Source organism: Hesperophylax consimilis, chromosome 20 (genome assembly GCF_061612785.1).
Source record: "Hesperophylax consimilis isolate HC1 chromosome 20, BYU_Hcon_1.0, whole genome shotgun sequence".
In the NCBI taxonomy this organism is placed as follows: Eukaryota; Metazoa; Arthropoda; class Insecta; order Trichoptera; family Limnephilidae; genus Hesperophylax; species Hesperophylax consimilis.
Window position 1 is genome coordinate 15,559,989 of NC_142855.1, and position 21,350 is coordinate 15,581,338.

At 37.9% G+C, this 21,350-nt stretch overlaps 2 protein-coding genes across 2 annotated transcripts in view; one reads left to right on the forward strand and one right to left on the reverse strand.

Moving 5' to 3' along the window:
• Positions 1–17,399, forward strand: part of LOC149414184 (cytoplasmic dynein 2 intermediate chain 2) — a 31,723-nt gene extending 14,324 nt beyond the window's left edge. Inside the window, exons 7-14 of the mRNA XM_089644060.1 lie at positions 1,498–1,670; positions 5,789–5,871; positions 8,295–8,396; positions 9,349–9,434; positions 11,295–11,440; positions 13,560–13,682; positions 15,906–16,015; positions 17,214–17,399. Coding sequence (XP_089500186.1) covers positions 1,498–1,670; positions 5,789–5,871; positions 8,295–8,396; positions 9,349–9,434; positions 11,295–11,440; positions 13,560–13,682; positions 15,906–16,015; positions 17,214–17,310 — 920 coding nt within the window. The 3' untranslated portion in view covers positions 17,311–17,399. The remainder of the gene's footprint in view (positions 1–1,497; positions 1,671–5,788; positions 5,872–8,294; positions 8,397–9,348; positions 9,435–11,294; positions 11,441–13,559; positions 13,683–15,905; positions 16,016–17,213) is intronic.
• Positions 17,400–17,428: 29 nt separating this feature from the next.
• LOC149414185 (uncharacterized) overlaps positions 17,429–21,350 on the reverse strand; it is a 34,370-nt gene continuing 30,448 nt past the window's right edge. The window contains exon 6 of the mRNA XM_089644058.1: positions 17,429–20,984. Coding sequence (XP_089500184.1) covers positions 18,511–20,984 — 2,474 coding nt within the window. The 3' untranslated portion in view covers positions 17,429–18,510. The remainder of the gene's footprint in view (positions 20,985–21,350) is intronic.

Below are 21,350 nucleotides of genomic sequence, written 5' to 3' on the forward strand. Positions count from 1 at the left end.
AATTTCCCTCAGGACCTCCGTCGTCTTCAGTGATGCTGCGTGGAGGGTATTTTTATGGAAACGAAAGAGAGAAAGTTCTGGGGAGGAAAAAGGTGTATGTAGAAATCTGGGGGTCAGTGTGTCAAGCAGTGACAGTCATATGAATCCATCCACTGACCAGGTGATCGCTCCAACTCGCCCAACTACCGCATAGAGGTGGGTGGGAGTCAGTCTGTCCAGGATATCCAGACATATGAATCCATTCCTCCCACTGCAGTAAAAGGCAATGGGTCGAGAGATTCCAGCTAAGGGGCATTTCTCTCAGCTTTGGTCTTGAAACTCATTTGAAACCGCCACGCCCACCTCATTATTCTTATAGAAAACGAATAATATGGCTAAAAGCTCAGATCTGATTGGTTAGACCAGAAGGATCGGTTTGATCTCTCGCTCTCTACCATAATGACTCGTGTAACAGAAAGAGATGACGGAATTTTGTCGTTAGACTTTTTTCAAATCATTCAAACGAAATGAGAGTGGTTTATTTATACGCGCGGGTTGTCATTTGCTTCCAAAATACTATCATTTCGCGTCGAAAATATTGCGTGTTATACATATTGCTACCTACGTAAGTTCAAGTTTAAAGTGAATTGACAGTTTTTAGGTTATTCGTTCGGTTTTTTGTTAAACAATGCTTAATACTTGGCATATGTCTTCCTCCACAACGTATAAATGTTATTTATTATATCGACCAACTTATTCATGTTATTGATTAGTGTTATCCTGTATTATCTTATTGTTTTGGTCAAATTAAAGATTTTTAAACATATGTAACCACGAGTTCAAAATAGGCAGAAAAATGACGGAATTCTTCGTCGTACTGTCGGACGATCGTGTTTTGGAAATTTTCTTCAGTGTTTTTGCAAATTTCTTGTCATTTTGGGTTTCTTCTTCTCAGATTAAGTTTCATCTTAAGGAAATGCACTGTACAAGTTTATTTTCTTAGTCAGATGAACCTTGCCCTTGGAAGACATTTCAGCATTTTTCTGCTTCAAGGACATTTTTATTTTTAAAATATTTTTTTGGGCTGGTGAATGAATGGAGTAGGCCGAGAGCAATTATATTGTCTATGGTTGCATCTTATTTTTAGATGACCTTGAGTTTTTTCTACCTTGTCTACTGCTCTTTTCCGCACGGTAAGTACTGCTTGTATATCTGTGGTTAAGTACTGTATAATTCTGTTCGATACAAAAAGCCCGAAGATATCGATCTAGAGAGTGGTATATTTATGGTCCTGCTGGAGAGGTCAAAAGATCTTCTTCAATCAGTCTCTTCCGATTCGGCCCGCCACGCAGCACGTGTGCAGATGCATCCTCCGTCAAGACCTAGATAAACCACACCCTACGAATTCGGGCACCACTACTAAGTCATCAAATGTAGCGAACCACTCGGGGCGACCTGTGGCAGAGATCATTTCAAAATTAGGCTGTATTAAATTTGTGTAATATTTTCTCGGTCCAGGCGAGGTGTGTGCGTGGAACCTGCAGCGCCTGGGAGAGGGTGCCTCGCCCCTGTTGGGGGCCCCAGGGGCCTCTCTTCACCAGGCTCACGAGGCTCGCCGAGTCCCCGCCCTTCTATGGCTGCGAGACTCACAGAGGGACAGGTTCCTCGAGAGTGCTGCCAACAATAACCAGGTGATAAAATAAATAAATGATATGAATCTTACACCATATCTAGTATAGTATTCTCTATCTTAGTAATTTGGGTAGCTTATATTTGCCCCTCAGACTGATTTGTTGGCTTTTAGGAACTTATGGTCTCGTAGAAATTCTTGTGTCTCCCGTAATGTCATGGGGAGAAATATGATCTAAACCAGAGGCTCCCAAACTTTTTTGCCCCGTAGACCACTTGCCAAATATTTTTTTTTCCATAGACCCCCTGCCTGCCGAATATTGAATTTTCCTAAAACTATTAACGTTCCATGTGATAATCATTTATCTTTTTCGTAAAAAGATTCCCTTCCCTTGCCTGTCCAACAACCGGGTGGCGGTATAGTTCCTCTGTCTTTACATTGTGCAGACAGGGGCGCCCTTGAAAATGAAGATGAAGCAGGATAAGCAACGGGAATTTCTTTCTGTAGCTGGTCCTACAGAACTGCCCCTTAAGTTCTTTGTCAGTGCTTATTCCGGACAGTTCTTCTTGTCACATGATATCCGATTCTTCAATGTTCCATTTCCACAGTCAAAATGTCCTCAAACTTAGTTTTGAAGTCTGTGTGAAGTGCATTTAGATGTTGAACGTCATTATTACCCTGGACGTTTTTCAAAAACAAGTTGTGGAACTAGGAAAATTCGCGGCTTCCAATGTGCAATGTTTTGGTTCAATATATTAATTCTGACGAGAAAAGGAACGTAGTCTCTATTTATATACCTCAATTAACAACTTTACGAAATATAAACATACAAATATCAAATAAGTAATTTCTCAGTCTATTATATTTGTGTTAGGTCTATTGTGTCATTTACGGAACTCCTAAATGTTGACTTGATAAATGGGAGTCCACTCGTATGTACCCCCATTTGAATCTCGTGGACCTCCAAATTTTTTTATCGCTGACATAGATCCCAGCATGCCGATATCGACCCCTGGGGGTCCATGTAGACCACTTTGGGAACCTCTGATCTAAACGGTGTTAGAAAGAGAAAACACAAATATAGGATAATTAAAATGTACACCTTGTTACCGTGGGATTAAGGCGATGCACTACGTCGTGTAATATTTTAAATTGAGCCGCTATCAATAACAACCCTTACATAGATGGCGATAAGGTTTAAATTCCCGCTTAACACCATCCGCCTTTTTTGATTTATGCAAGAAAAAAACATGGCCAAAAAGTGCCTTTTATTTTGTTTTGTGGATGTTCAGGCATAAATATTTATTTTTTTTCGATCATTTTATAAATAACTTAATTTTCCACATTATATAATAAAATCATAACCGAAAATAGGTTCGTAAGTAGGAGATTTTGAACTTTAAAGCAGTTTTCATAGGCCTTATACATTATTTTTTTCTGGGCTTATAAAAAGACTTATCTAAAAAATACTCGATTATTTCAAAGGTCAAAATGTATTCTACTCGCAGTATTTAATTAACCTTTCCGGGAGTAAGTTATGTAATGCTGGCCGTGCTCTGGGGAGTGAGTTTTTTTTACAAAAATAAAAATATGTATTTTTTGATTAAATTTTATGATAGTATGCAAAATAAATAACAGCCAGTATCTCTGTCGATAATGATGTAAAATGTTTAAAATTGGTATAAAGTAACAGTAATATGCCCATAGATAGCAATACGACGCATATTTACAGAATATGCATCGAATATGAATATGCAACCCCTGTCGTCCATAGCCGTCCATACTCCTTTGGCGAAAGTGTGTACCGTCGTCCATTAGCGTCCATACTCCCGGAAAGGTTAAAGCATCTGAAACATTTCTAGGCGACCAAATTTTCAAACCAAAAACTCATGATTTTGCATCACTACGTATGGCATCGCCTTAAGTGGCAACAAATGAACAAAGGATGTGTTTATTATATAGAAATAAAAAATATTTAGGAATACCAAAATGTATTACAACAAAAAAAGACATAATAAAAAAAGAAATTAATTAGCATCCTACTATTAATTCTTTTTTGGCGCAGGGCTTGCACAGGTAAAATGAAGGTGTGATACCAGTTCGTTCTCGATGCGAAGTAGTAGATTCTGGTTCTTCACAGCAACTCCCAGTTTATAATTTATCCAAAAAATAATGCTGTAGTCCAATGCAAAACAGCCTCACGCTGTTGGTCTCCAAAAGGGTCCCTCTTAACCAATCAGGATCAGCAGATGTCATTCGATTCAATCAATCCAATAGTCAATGCTCCATATGCAAAAGCTGATGCTCACAAAATTGGCGAATGCCCACTGCTCTGGGCTGGTGATCAAAGAATGGCCACTGCTTCCAATGCAAATCACAGATTCTCCATCCCTCAGGTTTGTCAACTCTCCAAGTCAAAGTTCAAGGGCTGTCAATTTGACCAATAGCAAAATGACAATGTGTAGGTACTTAAAGGTCCCACACACCAAGACCATAATGTGATCTAAGTAAAGTGATGCACACACCTTATCACAAATCCTACATTATAATTTGAAGTTAAGTTAAAATTGTAGGTGTTATATTTGCCTTTACTTATGCAGACTTCTGGTGTTGGGAACTCTTTGAAAACAGTAAAAGGTTCTTAATATAATTGTGTTTATTTACGATACAATAAAATGTCTTTTTTTTATATTAACTCCACACAGGAGGCCCTGAAGAAAATAATTTCCCTCAGGGCCTATGTCATCTTTGGGGATGCTGTGTGGAGGGTCTTTTTGTGGAGAGGAAGGAGTGAACATGGGTCTTGAAGAGTCCCATGTTGTAGGATGGAGGAAACACAGAAGCTGGCAGTTCGTTCCACAGCCGAGCTGTTGAGCTTAAGAACAAATCGTAGAAGCGACCCGTTCTTATGTGACAAATGTCAACCGTGTACAAATGTTGGGCGCGCGTTTGGCGTGTATCCCGACTACGCACCGGTGCCGAAGGGATCAATGACGCTAGTTCCTCAGAGCATCTTCCATTGTAATACCGATAGAACAAGGACAGCATACCTACCTGACGCCTGTGCTGTAAAGATTGCAGTCTGCTTGTTAAGATTGGGGAATCTATCAAACGGACCGCCCGTTTCTGCACAGAGTCAAGGGTTTTTTTCAGGTATTTAGGGGCTCCGGACCAGAGATGGCTGCCAAATTCGACAGTAGGGCGCACTTGCGATTTGTACAGGGTCAGCAGTTATGTACTATTAAAGTATCTGCGGGCCCTGTACAGTACGCCCAGCTTCTGAGAGGCCAACTTTACTCTGGCTTTGATGGAGCCCCCGTACCTGAGCTGATCACTTATAATTACACCAAGCATATTAATGGAAGGCCTGTTCGGAAGATTGCTTCCGTTGAAGGAGACTAGATTATCATTTGGATCCCTTTTAGACGTATCAGACATTAAATTCGACGAGATTATTTTTACCCCAGGAGGAAATACTCTCGAGATAACCGTCCATTCTCTGCTTCGAAGCCCTCCGAGCCGTTGGAGTTTGTGTGCCCTTTGGGGGCTTGTCAAACAAAAAGCTACACTACACTGTTCGTTACCCGAGAGTAGGTAAATCTCTGCACCCGAGGAGCTTGCTCTCTGATAATATAATCTCGCAAGTACCTGTTACCCCCTAGCGACATCTGACGGACTCTGGCGTAAGCTTTATGTCTACCACCATCTATCGATTAACACTCAACCTAATTACCATACATCACGGTACAATGATTTTAATATTGCAATATATCATTAAGAGATTATTAAATGGGCGATGGATAGGAATCAGTGCATGATGTAAAACCTCACATGCTCGCGTCGATCGATAACCACACGAGCTCCTTTTTCCGTACGTCTCACCCCAACCGCCGTCACCAAAATACTGCCTCGTAGTCTCGTGTCATTCCGTCAGCCAAACTCCGAACAGTTGTTCATCAGTGTAGCCAGTCATAAAGCATCTCGTACACTCAAATATTAAAAAATAACGGGGTACTTGATTTATTCCGTTACAGTATGGTACGTTTAACTTTGAACTGTGAAAAAGATGCTGGTGACACTTATGGCAACACTAATAATGGTTCATGTCCTATCTCTCGTGTTTCAGTCTATGGTTAGAAGTAAAATACTATAAGTTAATTTATATTTACTGTATTTCAGATTTTGGTGAGCTGTGGATCAGATGGAAGAGTGGTAATTTGGCTAGTTAACTTCGCAGCCTCCACTTTTGTTGAATACAGATGGTAAGTTAACATTTATTAACTTCTTTCTTATATATCCACTTGAGCGATTGGTTGTATATGTTAACGGAAATGTATGTAATCCGTCATTGTATTCAATTCCTAGGAAATGTATGTAGTTCCTAAAATCGCCCGGAAATGTGTGAAATAAATTATATTAGACACATTTCCTAGGAAATCTATACATTTCCTAAATGGCAATCGGAAATGTAAAACATTTAAGATATCAATGGGTATGCATGTCCAACCTAACCTAACCTAACCTAACCTAACCTAACCCAACCCAACCCAAAAGACTTTTACTTTAATATTGTGACATTTATAATTAATTAAATAACAGACTGATTACTTACCAAATGAAAGTTTAACTTTATAAGAATATGTAAAATAAAAAAATGTGTTTTATTACAGAAAGCATTCTTTTTATACATTTCCTAATACAATATTGGAATTATATACAATTCCTAGGAAATGTATGGGTACATTTTCCAGGATATGTATGTATCAAATAATATTTAACAATATTTTATACATTTCCTAAATAGCTTCGGAATTGAATACATTTCCTATGAGTTTTATACAATTCCTAGATATCATACATTTCCAGTAACATATACAGGGTTTTCCAATAAGAGGTGTTATTTTGAATAGCCCGCTATTTCGGTAGATGTTACTTTTGAAGCTGTCATTTTTTGACATTTGACAAGTAGAAACTACGCCATTAATAAAAATGGAACGATACACGCTTCAACAACGCATTGAAATTATTAAAATTCACTTGAGTGAATCAAATGCAAATCATCTTGAGTGATGAGGCCCATTTCCACCTCGGTGGCTTCATCAACAAGCAAAATTGTCGCATCTGGGGCTCGGAAAACCCAAGAGTTATTGTTGAAAAGCCTCTCTTTCCTCAACGTGTGACTGTTTGGTGCAGTTTATGGTCCGGCGGATTCATTGCACCTTACTTTTTCGAAAATGAGGCTGGAGCAACAGTTACGGTGAATGGGTTGCGCTATTGAGAGATGATTAATGATTTTTTATGGCCGGAATTGGATGGTATTGATCTGGACAACGTTTACTTTCAACAAGACGGCGCTACGTGCCACACAAGCAACGAAACCATTGATCTTTTACGGGAAAAGTTTCTTTGAATATCAAAATAACACCTTAAACCCGTATATACATTTACTATAATATCCTTGATTCTAGTTTATGAGCTCACCACTCAGCTCATAAAATTCAGGTTAGCAATAGATGGCGTTATCTGTCGAGAATAATAGGATAATAAACTTGGTGGCAATCTCAAGGTCGAGGTCCAGATTATTCCGACCGCCTGTCAGTTAAGAAATCGCGAGCTATTGTTAATCTATCACAATAAAGTCCATAGTACGTATATTTGTTGACTAAGAAGGTATCTGGCCTGGTGGACAGACGCGTACTCCAAGACCTGGAAAACCTCACCTCGATCAAATAACACAATCATCACTGCTATGGTTGCCTGGATGGAGTTCCCCCTGATGGACCCCTGGAGACGGGAGATTTATTTATTTATTTTTTCATGTTCTCCATAAAACGGTTATACACCAATATATCATGGAGAAGATTACAAATTAAAAAGTTTACAGAGGCAGTTTTACTATTTTGTGACATGTGTTAAAAGATAGTTACTGAATTGTCTGTAGGTGACATTGAAAATGTCGATGGCTAATGCAGAATCGTTAAGCAGTTGAGTCGCTCTGTTTATTGGCGCGTTCTGATAGGCAGAAGTCCTCGCTTTCGGAGCATATAAGAGTGCATGGGATCTCCCTCGAGTATAATTGTTAGGGACATAAAAGTTAACCTCTTTCAACATAGGCGGATTGTCTATTGCACCAGAGATTAACTTCAAAAAGTGTTTGCCTAAAAATATTATTCTAATGTATTGAAATCGAGCATTCCTGTTAAGAACAAGGATGGATACGGATACAGGAATGGATAGTATGTATATTCCCTCATATACAGGTAACGCATAAACCTTTTTTGTACTTTTTCTATTTCTAAGATATGGTTTTGTTCAGAAGGGGCCCAAATAATGGAGCTGTATTCCAGGATGCTGCGGACAAGTGCTTCATATGTTCTCCGTATTGCAATTTCATTAGTAAATGATCTCGCATTACGAAGAACAAATCCAAGCATTTTGTTGGCGCGGGAGACAATGTCAGATATGTGGGATTTGAAAGAGAGATTTGCTTCGAAGATCACCCCAAGGTCACGAATCTCGTTTAAAACATCCTCCATAAACGGAAGCTCACATTTTTGTGATTATCTTTTTTCACTTAAATTCCGCATTTTTTCTGCCTATCTATGTATTATTATTGGTGCCCATCATGCCAAAGTTGAGGATGAGGTGCGGTTAGCATGGATTAGTTGGAACTCTTGTTTTACAGTTACGAGGTGAACCTGCAGTTAGGGAAGTCTACGTCACTGCCGGACCTGAGCTGCATGGACTTCCGCAAGGTGTGGTCAAGTGCGGTAGAAGCCATCAAAAGGTAAATTCTTATTAATATTGACAATTCGTGGTGGAATTCCATTATAATGATATTTTGAGACCCAGTCTGAAAATGGCCATAATAAGCTGAAAAAATTAACAGTAAAAAAATAAAGTATATGCTTCAATATACAAATTCTACCTGTTCAACCGACTATGGCTTAACCTCGAGCGATAGCTACCCACTTTCGGGTAGAACCGCTAATGCTGTTGAGCGATAACAACCCAACTTTGGGTAGCACCGCTAATGCCCTTGAGCGATAACAACCCAACTTTGGGTAGCACCGCTAATGCCCTTGAGCGATAACAATCCAACTTTGGGCAGCACCACTAATGGCCTTAGCGATAACAACCAAACTTTGGGTAGCACCGTTAATGGCCTTAGCGATAACAACCAAACTTTGGGTAGCAGCGCTAATGCTCTTAAGGGATAGTTACCCTAATATGGGTAGCACCGCTAATGTCCTTGAGCGATAACAACCCAATTTTGGGTAGCACCGTTAAAGCCCTTGAGTGATAGCTAACCAAATTTGGGTAGCTCTTGGTAAGTTTTTTATGAATTAATAATTTTTTTTTAAATATGGGATAAATGTGGATAAACTACAGTAAGAAGTATATATATTGTCATATTAATATTCAAAGGCATTGTTTTTGGAATAAGCACGTCCAAATCTAAAACTGGAGACGCTCAAGCTGTTTTATTTAAATACGCTATCTCTTCAGTGGTTAACCGCAGAAAGGTTAGTTCTTCCTTTTTGTGCCGGTCATATTTCATCGGCAGGTATAGCATAACCAATGTTTTTATGTCAATATCTCTCCGTAAAAGTCCCAACTATTGTGTAGCAATAAAAAATCGAATTACAAGTCCTCCTTCACTCTTTATCGTTGTGTCTTCTCTAGAATTGCATGAAATAAGTGTTTTTTTTCTTATTTAATTATTGTTATTGTTCCAGTGATCAAGCGGAAGATATATTTGTGGTTGGCTGCAAGACAGGAGAACTGTTTGCCTGCAGAGTCAACAATGCAACTCCTATTGCTGGTAAAGATAATGAATTATTTCTTCAATATGTATTTTAATTTGATGCGCTAATGCCTGATTAACTTGCTGAGTTCTCGGTGCATTCGTCCGAGTGCTCGGCTGATGTGATCAGTATAGTCAGGCGAGACACTGGATATAAGCAAGGCGCAATGACTTGGTCGAGTAAGTACTCCCTCCAACTGCATACTCAACTCGGCACTTCACTCGCTCTCCACTCGGTCAGTGCGATCGGTTATTCAGATTATTATTATTGGCACAGAGTCTAAAATAACACTAAATCTCATAAATAACAATTATTGATTGATAGTGATGATTATTATAAAGTATTTATTTATTTTTTAAGACATACACAGTACAATAAGATACAGTTAGATATTTTTCGTTATTACATAGTTATAGTACCTATTACGTATGTCCATAAAATATCATTACGTAATTTCGCCTGAGATTGTTATAAAAGGAAGGAAGTGTGTGGATAGATAATAATAAATGAATTGAAAACAAGAATTATAATAAGCTCACGAATTGTAATTAACTGTTAATATGTATATAGGAGTTTTGAAAAATGATGTGAAAATATTTTTGGAATATGTCATGCTAAGAAATTTAATAAGTTAGTTTTGTATGTTAGAAAGGAATCATGAAAGATGTCTAAATGTAGTAATTTTTCGTAATGGGTGTATGTTGTGATTGGGCGAGTAATTACTGAGTTGTTTGCTGCATTGGTATTGTTGGCTTCAATATGAAATAGTGTAGTGTGCCTGGTACGCCTCGTTGGAACATTTAAACCAATGACGGATAGCAATTCGGGACTATCGATTTTATTATTTAGCAGATTATGTAGAAACAACAGGTCTGACAATGTGCGTCTTTTTTGTAAAGTTAACATATTATGAGCCATGTTTTCAGCATATATCTGAAACTATTTGGGAATTTACAATTTATATGTTCCTTGGCAATAGGATTCATATATCCTAGGGTTCTTTGTCCGTATTTATGCTGTATTTTGGAACAAGCATGCCTTCATGTCTGGGTAGTTATCGGCCCGTTTCAGCTTTTAACAAAGCGAATGACTCGGCCGAGAACTCGTCAGGTGTAATTCGGCCTTAAGAGATGTGCCATTGTTTTGTATCATCTTCTGATTGGGCAGCGCTGTAGGGCTTATAGACCAGATCTACCTAAAACATCAGAGACTACAATAAACTACATTAACCCTAGATAACTAATCGCTCGTCGAGACGACGATGCGCTACTCGGCGAAATTCTAAATCACCTACTTCCCCCCGCTCCCCGACCTTGACTCTTTTATTACCTTCCTAATTTGAGTAAACAGTGCAGCACGTGACGCGATTGCGGCCACATGCATACTAGGAAGTGCCCTATGACCATCTCGTCGTCCGCTGGACGAAACTTTAGTTATAACAACAATTTTATTGTTAAGGTACGTACATTCATATATTTATAGTTAATGTTGGCGAATCTTCTACAATAGAAGCTCCGGTTCCATCTACGTCAAACGTGCGTAAAATTAGCTACCTGTGTCCATCCAAGGATGACCAAACACCGTTGCACCAGATGTAGAAAGGCTATTTGTGGTCCACATAATGTTGACATGTGTGGTCACTGTGTAGACTGATATTAATTTGTTCATTATAAACCTTACTTTTGTGCCATGTAACAAGTTCCTATCTTAATTAAATGATTTATTTCTAGTGTTTTATTGCGTAGTCCACTCGACGAAAGTGTAGTTACAATGAAACAATGAAAACAGTTTAGTTATCTAGGGTTAAACAAAGGAAAATAATAGAAATCCAGTTTTAGTTCACTATTAATTTGTAATTGTTTGTTTTGTGGTTACAGCATCGACCCGCGTGAGCCCCTTGGTGTTCCCCCTGGAGCCCCACGGCTCTGCAGTGCTGCGCGTCTCCTTCACCAGCAAGATCCCTGGCTTCACCCTCCTCACGCTGGGGGCCGATCTAGAGATACGAACCTACTCTCTTCCGCAGGTGAGAATCCCTTCCGCAGGTGAGAATCCCTTCCGCAGTCTGTTGATAAAATCATTTGACCGGTACGTGAATCACCATACTGGTTCCTTTACAGTATGTGAAGTGAGAAAAAAAATCAAATTTTATTTTTATTTTATTTATTTATTTATTTAACGCCCAGAGGGCTTTTACATGGTCGGTAGTATAATTTTAATTTGACAGATACTTTGAAACATAAAAAATAAAATTACATTTGATAAAAGCTATGCAACAAGACATACAAACACAAGAAACAAAAACAGAAAATTACAGCTATTTGTAGGTTTACATGATGTGTTTAGGAGTATTGTTGTAATAAATGTTTTAAATGATCAACAAAACTTGCCAAGTTGGTATTGAATATGTCAACATCACCCAAGTAATGATTTCCCATGGTGTGAAGTCGTTGTATCGGAGAGTGGGCAATGTAGTTACGCTTATGTGTGCTGCTGTAGAATATTGTATTTTGTCGTGTTGTTACTGTGGGTGTATGTATGTTTATAAGTTGCAGGAGTTCAAATTGGTTTTCATTTGATAACAATGTCTTATTTGCAGTGTTTCAATTTTTGGTAACAATTAATAAATTCTCCACATTATTAGTTATTTTTTTACATTTGAACGGCCCCATTAAATGCCGATTTTCGGTCCGTTTCAGCTTTTGAACAAATTGTGATCAATAATTTTTAATTTTTTTAATTTTTTTAATCTTATAATTCGGGCCTAAAAATATATGATGATGTATACATACATGGTGTCTGGAATCTAGTGGTACAAGCGGGAAACTGGTGAAAACTACATCATATTTGAAGTCGATTTTGTGGTATAACTTTTTTTGATTTGAGCTTTCGTTTTCGAGTAAATCGAGTCAGAAGTTGGAATTTTTAGGTTATATTTGAAAAAAATTGGTGAACCCGGTTTATTTAAGCTATTTAACCCCTTAGGACATTGGCGTATGGTCTCAGGGTAATCAGTGTGCCGCTTTTACTGTCTTGGTGAGAAGTATGATCAAAATGGTGTTAGAAAGAGAACACAACACGCTTTATATTCAAATCTAGAAGTTAACCACAGAAGAATTAAAATATGCACCTTTGTAAAACCAAAAGTTCAAAACGCAATTTGAAAAAAGATTATTATTTTTTTTTTATATGAAATGAGAAAAAAGTGAAGTTTGTAATATAAGGTCTAATAAAATGAGAGTAGTTTTTTTTTTTTTTTTTGCATTTAAAATTTTAATATAGGGTTTTCCAATAAGAGGTGTTATTTTGATATTCAAAGAAAAATGCTATTTTTTTAAATAAATGATCGAATGTTTATTTAATTATAAAGAGGAAGGTGTGCCGTTAATAGTGAAAAATAACATCAGTCAAATGAGCACCACGAGCACGCCTACAGGACCATATCCTTTTCATGAAATTTTCCATAATCAAATCGCTGCGTGGCTGCCTTATGTCATCGATAGCCTCACGAATTCCATCTTTGAGGTGTTGAATCGACGCTGGGCTGTTGGCGTAGACCTTCTCTTTCACGTGGCCCCAAAGGAAGAAGTCGCAAGGTGTTAAATCACAAGATCTCGGTGGCCAATTGTGATCACCTCTTCGAGAGATAACACGGTCCGGAAACTTTTCCCGTAAAAGATCAATGGTTTCGTTGCTTGTGTGGCACGTAGCGCCGTCTTGTTGAAAGTAAACGCTGTCCAGATTAATACCATCCAATTCCGGCCATAAAAAATAATTTTAATTTTCGGAATTAAATACACATAACACCTCTTATTGGAAAACCCTATATTTCTAAAATTGTAGATTTATTTCTATTATTAAATTTAAAAGTGTATTTTATCTCCTTTTGATGCTGACAGAATATGTCTGAGGCGTTAATGTCTTTTAAAATGCGTAGAATGCGACAGAATTTTTTTTACATTGGACCTAAAGAATTCCAAACTTCTGACGCGATTTACTCGAAAACCTAAGCTCAAATCTAAATGTGATGCAGATTTACCAGTTTGCTACTTGTACCACTAGTTTCCCGACACCATGTATGATAAATAAATAATTATAATAAGCTATGTAGCCGTGAATAAGTGTTTTGTGTGTATCGGTGACAGACGAGCCCATTGCAAGTCCTGTACCTGGACCACGCTGTGTCCTCGGTGGACTGGCTTCCTGGGAGCAACTCTCTGGTTCTTGCCGCGATGGGAGAAGCCCTTCGTAACGCTGCCATGTTACAGGTAACACATAATATCTCTTTATTATACAAATATGTATGCATCAAATCGTCGGCCTAATTCGTAGACATTTTAATGCCGTTTTTTTTTAAACACATATCAGTAAAATATCCATGGCATTACTCTGTTTTAAAATAGAATGCATTAAATTAAAAATAATTAGAGATCAAAAATAAATACAGAAAAATATGGTTTGTTCTGAACATAAATAATTTGTTTTTTTTCACTTTGTGGTTTTTTGCGCCTCACAGTTGATGTTGTCTTCATGTGAACAGGTTGTTTTTGTGTAAATCGACTCATATTTATAACGAGCTATCGGCATCTGCTTTTTTTCACTAGTGATGCCGCTGGGTCTCATTTTCGGGAACCGGGCGGGTACCCGGGTTTTTAAACATTCAAAAACTCCGCCGATTTCTGTAGCGTGTATTTGAATTTTGCCGCCATGTATTGGAGGATGGAACCAACGGGTGAAACGGGTGTTTTAATAATCACTCGACAATTATAAAAAACATACTGATTAATTAGCACACGTTGGGCGAGCGTGTGGTAGGCGAGTTTTGGTTTGTGCGCATGACTGGGTAGGGTGGGGGTAGTGGGAGACATGCAGCCCGTCGGTTTACGCGGATAGCTCGCAGTCCACAGCAGTCAGCAGTCTAGTCACAACAAATGACAGTGACTCACAGCGCCGGATGCATATTGTGGGATAACGTATCGTGTTATTATACCGAGACACGGCTGTTTCGACGAAATAAATACAAAACAGCTCGTTATACCATTGTTTTATTGTGTCTACAGTTAAAATAAATATCAAGAGGTCGTAAATAAATAGAACAGCATTCATCACGTAAAAAATTAAAAAAAATTACACGTCTTGAAATTAGAGCCGGTTCTTGTTGTCAGAACCGGGTCTCCTTCGGAGAACCGAGTCCCGTAAGAACCGGGTACCCGGTACCTGCCTTACAAAGCTGCCCAACCGGGAAGCGATATAGTTCCCCTGTCTTTGCACTGTGCAGAGAGGGGATCTGTTGTGAGGTGTAACGCACACTTAGTAATTAAAAAAATAAATGCCATTTTTTTCCTAAATTATTATTAGTCGTCTGAAATATCAATACAAATTGAAAATATCTCTCGATTAAAAATATAATAATAAGCAGTAATTGTTGATTGAGGTACTAGTACATATTGAATTATTTGGCGGGTTGGAAATAAGCCGACATAGCTCAGTGGTTCAGAGCACCTGACAGGACATCAGAAAGTGCGGGTTCAATTCCCGTCGGCGGCATTTATTTTTACTCGAGAGATATTTTCACTTATACTGATTACTGCTTTTAATAATTTTTTATCCTTGTGCTATGCATAAAAACTTGTCTTATAAACATTAGTTTATCATTGAAAAAATAATTAAGCCATTGTTCTTGTCCATTGTCAATCTAACAGATTCGGAAATCAGATATAACACATAACTGCAGCTTTTAACTCTTTGCACGCGGCCGTATCAACTGTTGTTACGGCAAAAAGTCCATACTCACACGCGGCTGTATCAACAGTTGATACGGAAACTTTGATGGCCGATATACCAGCGCTCTTTCTTCATAAATGTATTTCTTGCTCACTTGGACATTCGTAGAACTATCACGATGCTGACATCTACAAGAATTTCTCAAAAATAAAATTGTATTTCATAAAAAAAGATCGATAATCAAGTGCGCCTTTTAGTCCTTTAGTTTACATTTTTGTCAACGGATGGCGTTAGTACTAGTATGTCATTCACAACTTTTCATAACTAAAAATGATAAGTGATCATGGTGTCCCACTTGTGTCTATCACCTAAGTACACACACGCCGAGTGAATGGCCACATGTGACCACATTCAAAAGATACGGTACGTCTTGGTGTGAAATTTTATGTTTTTGTTTTTATAAACATCTAAGAGTGTTGACACACGAGGATTTGTTATCATATTGTGGAGAATAATCTGTTCTGTCTATATAGTCCAATAAATCATGCCAGAATGCTATAATTTGACATTTAATTGTGTGTAATTTGAAAATATGTACCGCGTACGGGTATAGATAAAATGGAGAAAATTAACGCGTTCAAAAGGTTAAGCTACTATAATTTGTTCTAAAATTGGTGTTGCCATTGAAATTTAATTTCTACAATTTCTTTACGGACTTTCTTGTACACAAAATGAACCTTCGCACATGAATTGTCTATGTTTTTCAGGTGTTTGATGTGATAAACGGCATAGAAGTGAATGTAGATGGTCTGGATTCTTCATCAGAAAGTTCTTCCGAACCTTGTGGCTTCACTTCTCTGGCTTTGAACTCCAAAAGGTACATATTTTGATAAACAAACTGGACTTGTTATACAGATGGTCACTTTTGAAACTTACAATATTATTATTTATGATACTTGATTGACGTTTAGCACCATTTTACACTTATCAAACAGATTGCAATCTTAAGAACACAGGCGTCATGTGGGAATGATTTCCTGGTATTTCATTGGAAGATGCGTCGGTACAAATATTTGTTACATGAAATTGGATCGTTTCTACAACTTGTTCTCGAGTTCAACGGCTCATCTGTGGAACGATTTGCCGGACTCCTCCCTCGTGTTTCCTCCCTCTTACAACAGGTTCACTGCTTCCTTTCCCCATAAATACCCTTCACTCAGCATCACTAAAGATGACATAGGCCCTGAGGGAAAAAATAAATTTTCCTCTGGTCCTTCTCTGTGAAGTTAATATAAAAAGAAAAAATTCTCTAGTAACAAACTACAAACCTTAATTAAATTTGAAATGTTTCCTCGCTTCCACAACATGGGTCTCTTCAAGACTTAGGTGCACTCCTTCTTCTCTCAAAAAGGCCCTCTACACAGCTTCCTCAAAACATATAAACTGATTACTGTGGTTTAAGGCCAATGAATCCACCTATATTTCATGGTTTATCCCATATTTGTGGGTTTATAATTGAGCTATTTGCGGGAATATTAATAATGAAACATATAAACTGATTTCTGTGGTTTAAGGAAAATGAATCCACCCATATTTCAAGGTTTATCCCATATTTGTATGTTTATAATTGAGCTATTTGCGGGAATATTAATAAGGAAACATATAAACTGATTACTGTGGTTTAAGGAAAATGAATCCACCCATATTTCAAGGTTTATCCCATATTTCTAGGTTTATAATTGAGCTATTTGCGGGAATATTAATAAGGAAACATATAAAGTGATTACTGTTCACGGTTTATCCCATATTTGTAGGTTTATAATTGAGCTATTTGCGGGAATATTAATAAGGAAACATATAAAGTGAGTACTGTTTAAGGCCAATGAATCCACCCATATTTGTAGGTTTATAATTGAGCTATTTGCGGAGATATACAAATAAATTCGAAAAAATCGTCTACCCAAATTTAGGCAGCCTTTTCTCAAAGCTTTCATTTCAGCAAGGAGACCTAAATATGGTTAGCCATTGTTCGACTGGTTATTTTCTTTCATTAAAGTTTTTTCTTTTTTTTGCAGTGTTAACACGGTGGCTTGCGGCAACATGGTTGGAGATGTCAGCATCTGGAACATTCCATTTAATAATATATCCGCTCCGTCCACTAACAGGAACTAGCGTTTTGCGGCAACACCTGTCACGCCTGCTACGTACTTTACTTTTACTTTGTTGGGGATATATTATGTATATCAAATTCCAAAAATAAAAATGACATTTATAATATTAAATTTATTTTACATTTTAAACATTACATAAAAACAAAATATAAAAAGTACACAAACCAAAGCTGGGCTAGCAATGGTAAAAGTCATTCAATTGAGGGATTCTTTCAAAGAAAATTTTTTTAACAGAAACCTTTATAATAAGTTTTTTTACCTGTCACAGGTGACATCTATATAATATAGGTACATAAAAACACACGCGTATTCGAATGCAACGTTGTGTTAAAATCTCAAAGCAATCGGTGAAGAATTTTCGTAGATTTAAGATTTTGAACAAACGAACATTTACATTTTTAGATAGAAAAATGGTTTTAGTTTTGTATAAACTAGTATTTTAACATTTTCGAAAGAAAAAACAATCAAAGACAGTATTAGCGTTTTTTAAACGAAAATTTGAAACAGAAAAAGATACGGTCACATCTATGACTTGAACCCAGGAGACAAGTCTTGCCGGGACGCCGCTCTATCAATTTGAGGTTTTACTCCAATAAAGTTAAAAAACACTCGATAAGCGACCAAATAATTGTAAAAAAAATCCTCAATTTTTTAAATCAAAGTTTTAATATTTTTAATGGCATATACGTTTTTAATAAATGTTTAATCTCCTTTCGGTTTGGGATACATTAAAAAAACAGCAAATTATTGTGACACGTTAATATTTCCAAAGAAATCATGAATCTGACAGATCTTTTACGGTAACTTCACGACGAAAACTCAAAAGACCCCCGGAGTTAAATAATGTATATATATAAATATATATAGATATAAATTACGCCCTATAGTAAGTTTCACATACATTGCTCCACTCAACTCCTCAAAGTGATGCCGTAAGAGCAGGAAGCTCAACTGCTTCTCTTCATGGAGGTGACTTGGACGTGCATTCAGAATGACTACTGCTTAAAATACTTGGGGCAGTTCCAGAGGGAAGGCATCCGGTGAGCCGTCCCAGACAAACCCGAGAGCAGCAATGGACACTGGGAGGGAAGTAGATGATGACATCAAACAACAAGTCCTGTGGTTCCATAAATTCATGCAAAAAAATCTACCAAAATATCAGGATGACGCAGATATAAACATAACTTCTTGTATTGAGCATTCAATTGTGGTACAGTGACAAATATGACAATACGGGCGGTGGTCTGTCAGGTTGTGTTTGATCTTTAACAGCTTTATTGATCATTTCCAAATCCTGATCTATGGTTCCCAGTGAATGTCTTCGAATCTTCGAGGTTGCAGACTTCTTCAGGGCCGTAAGAGGACTGACCAGGTGACTCCCTGCAAGAAGTTTCCTTTTATTAGGTGTGGTGGGACACGGTGATCTTGTTACTTTACTGTTTATGTTGAGTTTATTTTTTTTTGTTGCACTCGTAACAATGGATGGGTTTTTAATTTTTTTTTTTGAAAGATTTGATTCACTTATGTTGAATTCTTCTGATTTATCATCTTTTGACACATTTAATTTAGATTTAATGTCTTTTGTTTCATTTGTCCCAGTTTTTGACACTCTTTTGACTGGTGAATTTTTCATGTTTTTTTTAGCAGGCGTTTCACAATTATTTTTTGGTTTTTTACTCTGCCGGCTGTTTTTAGTATGTATCTTTTTTAGTTCATTTTTGGACAGATTAAGTTTGAACTTCATTTTGAAAGAGCTATTATTTGGCGATTTTATCATGCCGAACTTTCGCTTTCGACCACTGCCGGTCTTTGGGGTTTTGCCACAGTCCACATCGCCAAGAGTCGCTGCTTCATCGGTTTCTCCGGGCAACTCATCGAATGAGGGCAGATTCAAAGCTTCATTTTCGGTTAAAACCGAATCTTGACGCAGTTCCAGCGGGACTTCTTTCGGAAATTCTGTCATCGAGTTATCATCGGTCAAATCCACAAATGGATTTACGTCGTTTTCCGCAGTAACAGAATCATCGTCGATCAATTCCTCTTCGACTTCCACAACGGCAGCTTCACTGGGAGTGTTGGCGAAGATATCCCTGACAGATCTGTTGATAATCTTGCTGATGATCACCTTCGGCTGGATGTATTTGTCATTTCTGATCTCCGAATACGTGCTACTGAACTTCATATTATTTAAATTTACATGGATTACGGATTTACCACAAAGTGGTTTTAAATTTAAATCTAGAATATGTTCAGTACTCTTAGCTTCGGGAATGGCAATTACATCATTTTCTTTAGGGCTTGGTATAACCTTTTTCTTCAAACCGTCCTTTTCAGCAGCACTCACAACACTAGAAGTGATTTTCTTTCTACCGACTTTATTTCCTTCCAATTTTGCAATGCCAAGAGTTTTGGCTGTTGATTTCTTCTGAATCACTTTTTTAATGTTAACTTTGAGTTGCTTCCTCCTTCCTTTCTTTGGTTTGATAGTGTTTTCATTACCGAAGGCAGCAACCATGTTATCAACATTATTTTCGTGTGTTAGGGGCAACACATCTCCAACAATCAATGGGTTTGCATTCTCCAAGTCTCCGGTGATGGGACGTTGCCTTTCCACATGATAATCTCCGATAACATCGCCGCTTTGATTGATGAGAACAACAGACTTGTTAGCTATTTCCACATCTTTCTTACTTCCTGCGCTCCTGCTCCGAGGTGTAGCAACACAGGGAGTCTTCTTAGATGTAGAATTGTCTTGTTCCGCGTTGATTTTGTCCAGAATGTTGATTCTGTTCTTGGTCTTAACTGGAGAAACCTCTCTAAGCACCTGGTGATCAGGATCACTGATAACCGTGTCTATCGGAACTTCGATTCCCACATCCAAGATCATCCTTTTTACGGTTCCGTGGGACTCCAGAGCTGTGTCTTTTTTCTGCAGCGTCACTTTTCTGCGTTTCGAACTTGCTTTACATTTAACGGGACTTTTACCAACAGCCTTGGTTTTAACATCTCCTTTGGGCTTGATCTCTTTGGATTCAACCTCTGTCACAATATCAGAATGTGTAACATCTTCTATAACATCAACTTTAACAGCATTCGACAAAACGCTAGTAATCTTAGCTGATTTCTTCATGTTAATTGGAGTGGCAACTTTGGGAACAACGGAGCCACCTTCCATATTAAGTTTTCGTTTCCGACTGCTGTTCTTGAAGCAGCTCTTTCTTCCTTGAGGCTTTTCCAATGGAACAACGGGAGAAAACTGAGGAGAAGAAATAACGGAAGTATCATTTAGATTAAGTTTTCCAATTGAAGATTTGTTCTTGAGTTCAGTTTCTTCAGTGTTCTTCTTGGTTTTGGGAATCTTTTCTGAACCATTCTCTTTATTTCTGTCTTCTTTCCTCTTCTTGGAATCATCTCTAGGTTTCTTCTCTTTGCTCCTCGGGACTTCTTCCCCATCAACAGCTTTACCAACACTATCTGTGTTAGCTTCCTCAGCATTTTCTTTGGCAGTAGTGACCGTATCTTCAACCGCCGGAGCGTACTTGATGCTCAAGTTGCACGGTCTGACCTTCTGCACAGGGTATTCCTTGACCTCCTCCTCGACGACGATGCCCAGTGCGTTCCTGAGCAGTTCCACGCAGCGGACTGCGGCCTCCAAGCATGTTCCCTTCGGAAGATCTGAAACAAATTACAAAGGGTTCAAGTTATACTATTTATATGAATGGTTCTTGTTCTGTTGAATTCCCACAAGGGTCTCACTCATTCTTCTTGAGTATTTATTGTTTGCTGATGACCAAAAACTCCACTGTAAAATCATCTTTGTAAGATAAAGCACTAATGATTCACTAACTAACAATAATGCCATTTCTCCCAAGGTTTGGGCTGACACAATAGACCGCCACAAAATACTGTTTTGCCACCATTTACTTCCGCATCATATATTCTCCTTATACTTCATTCATTTACTTTACATGCCCAAACCATCTAAGCATCGCTTAATCTTATCCATTACGGTTACATCAGTCCCGAATTTATGCATTTTAA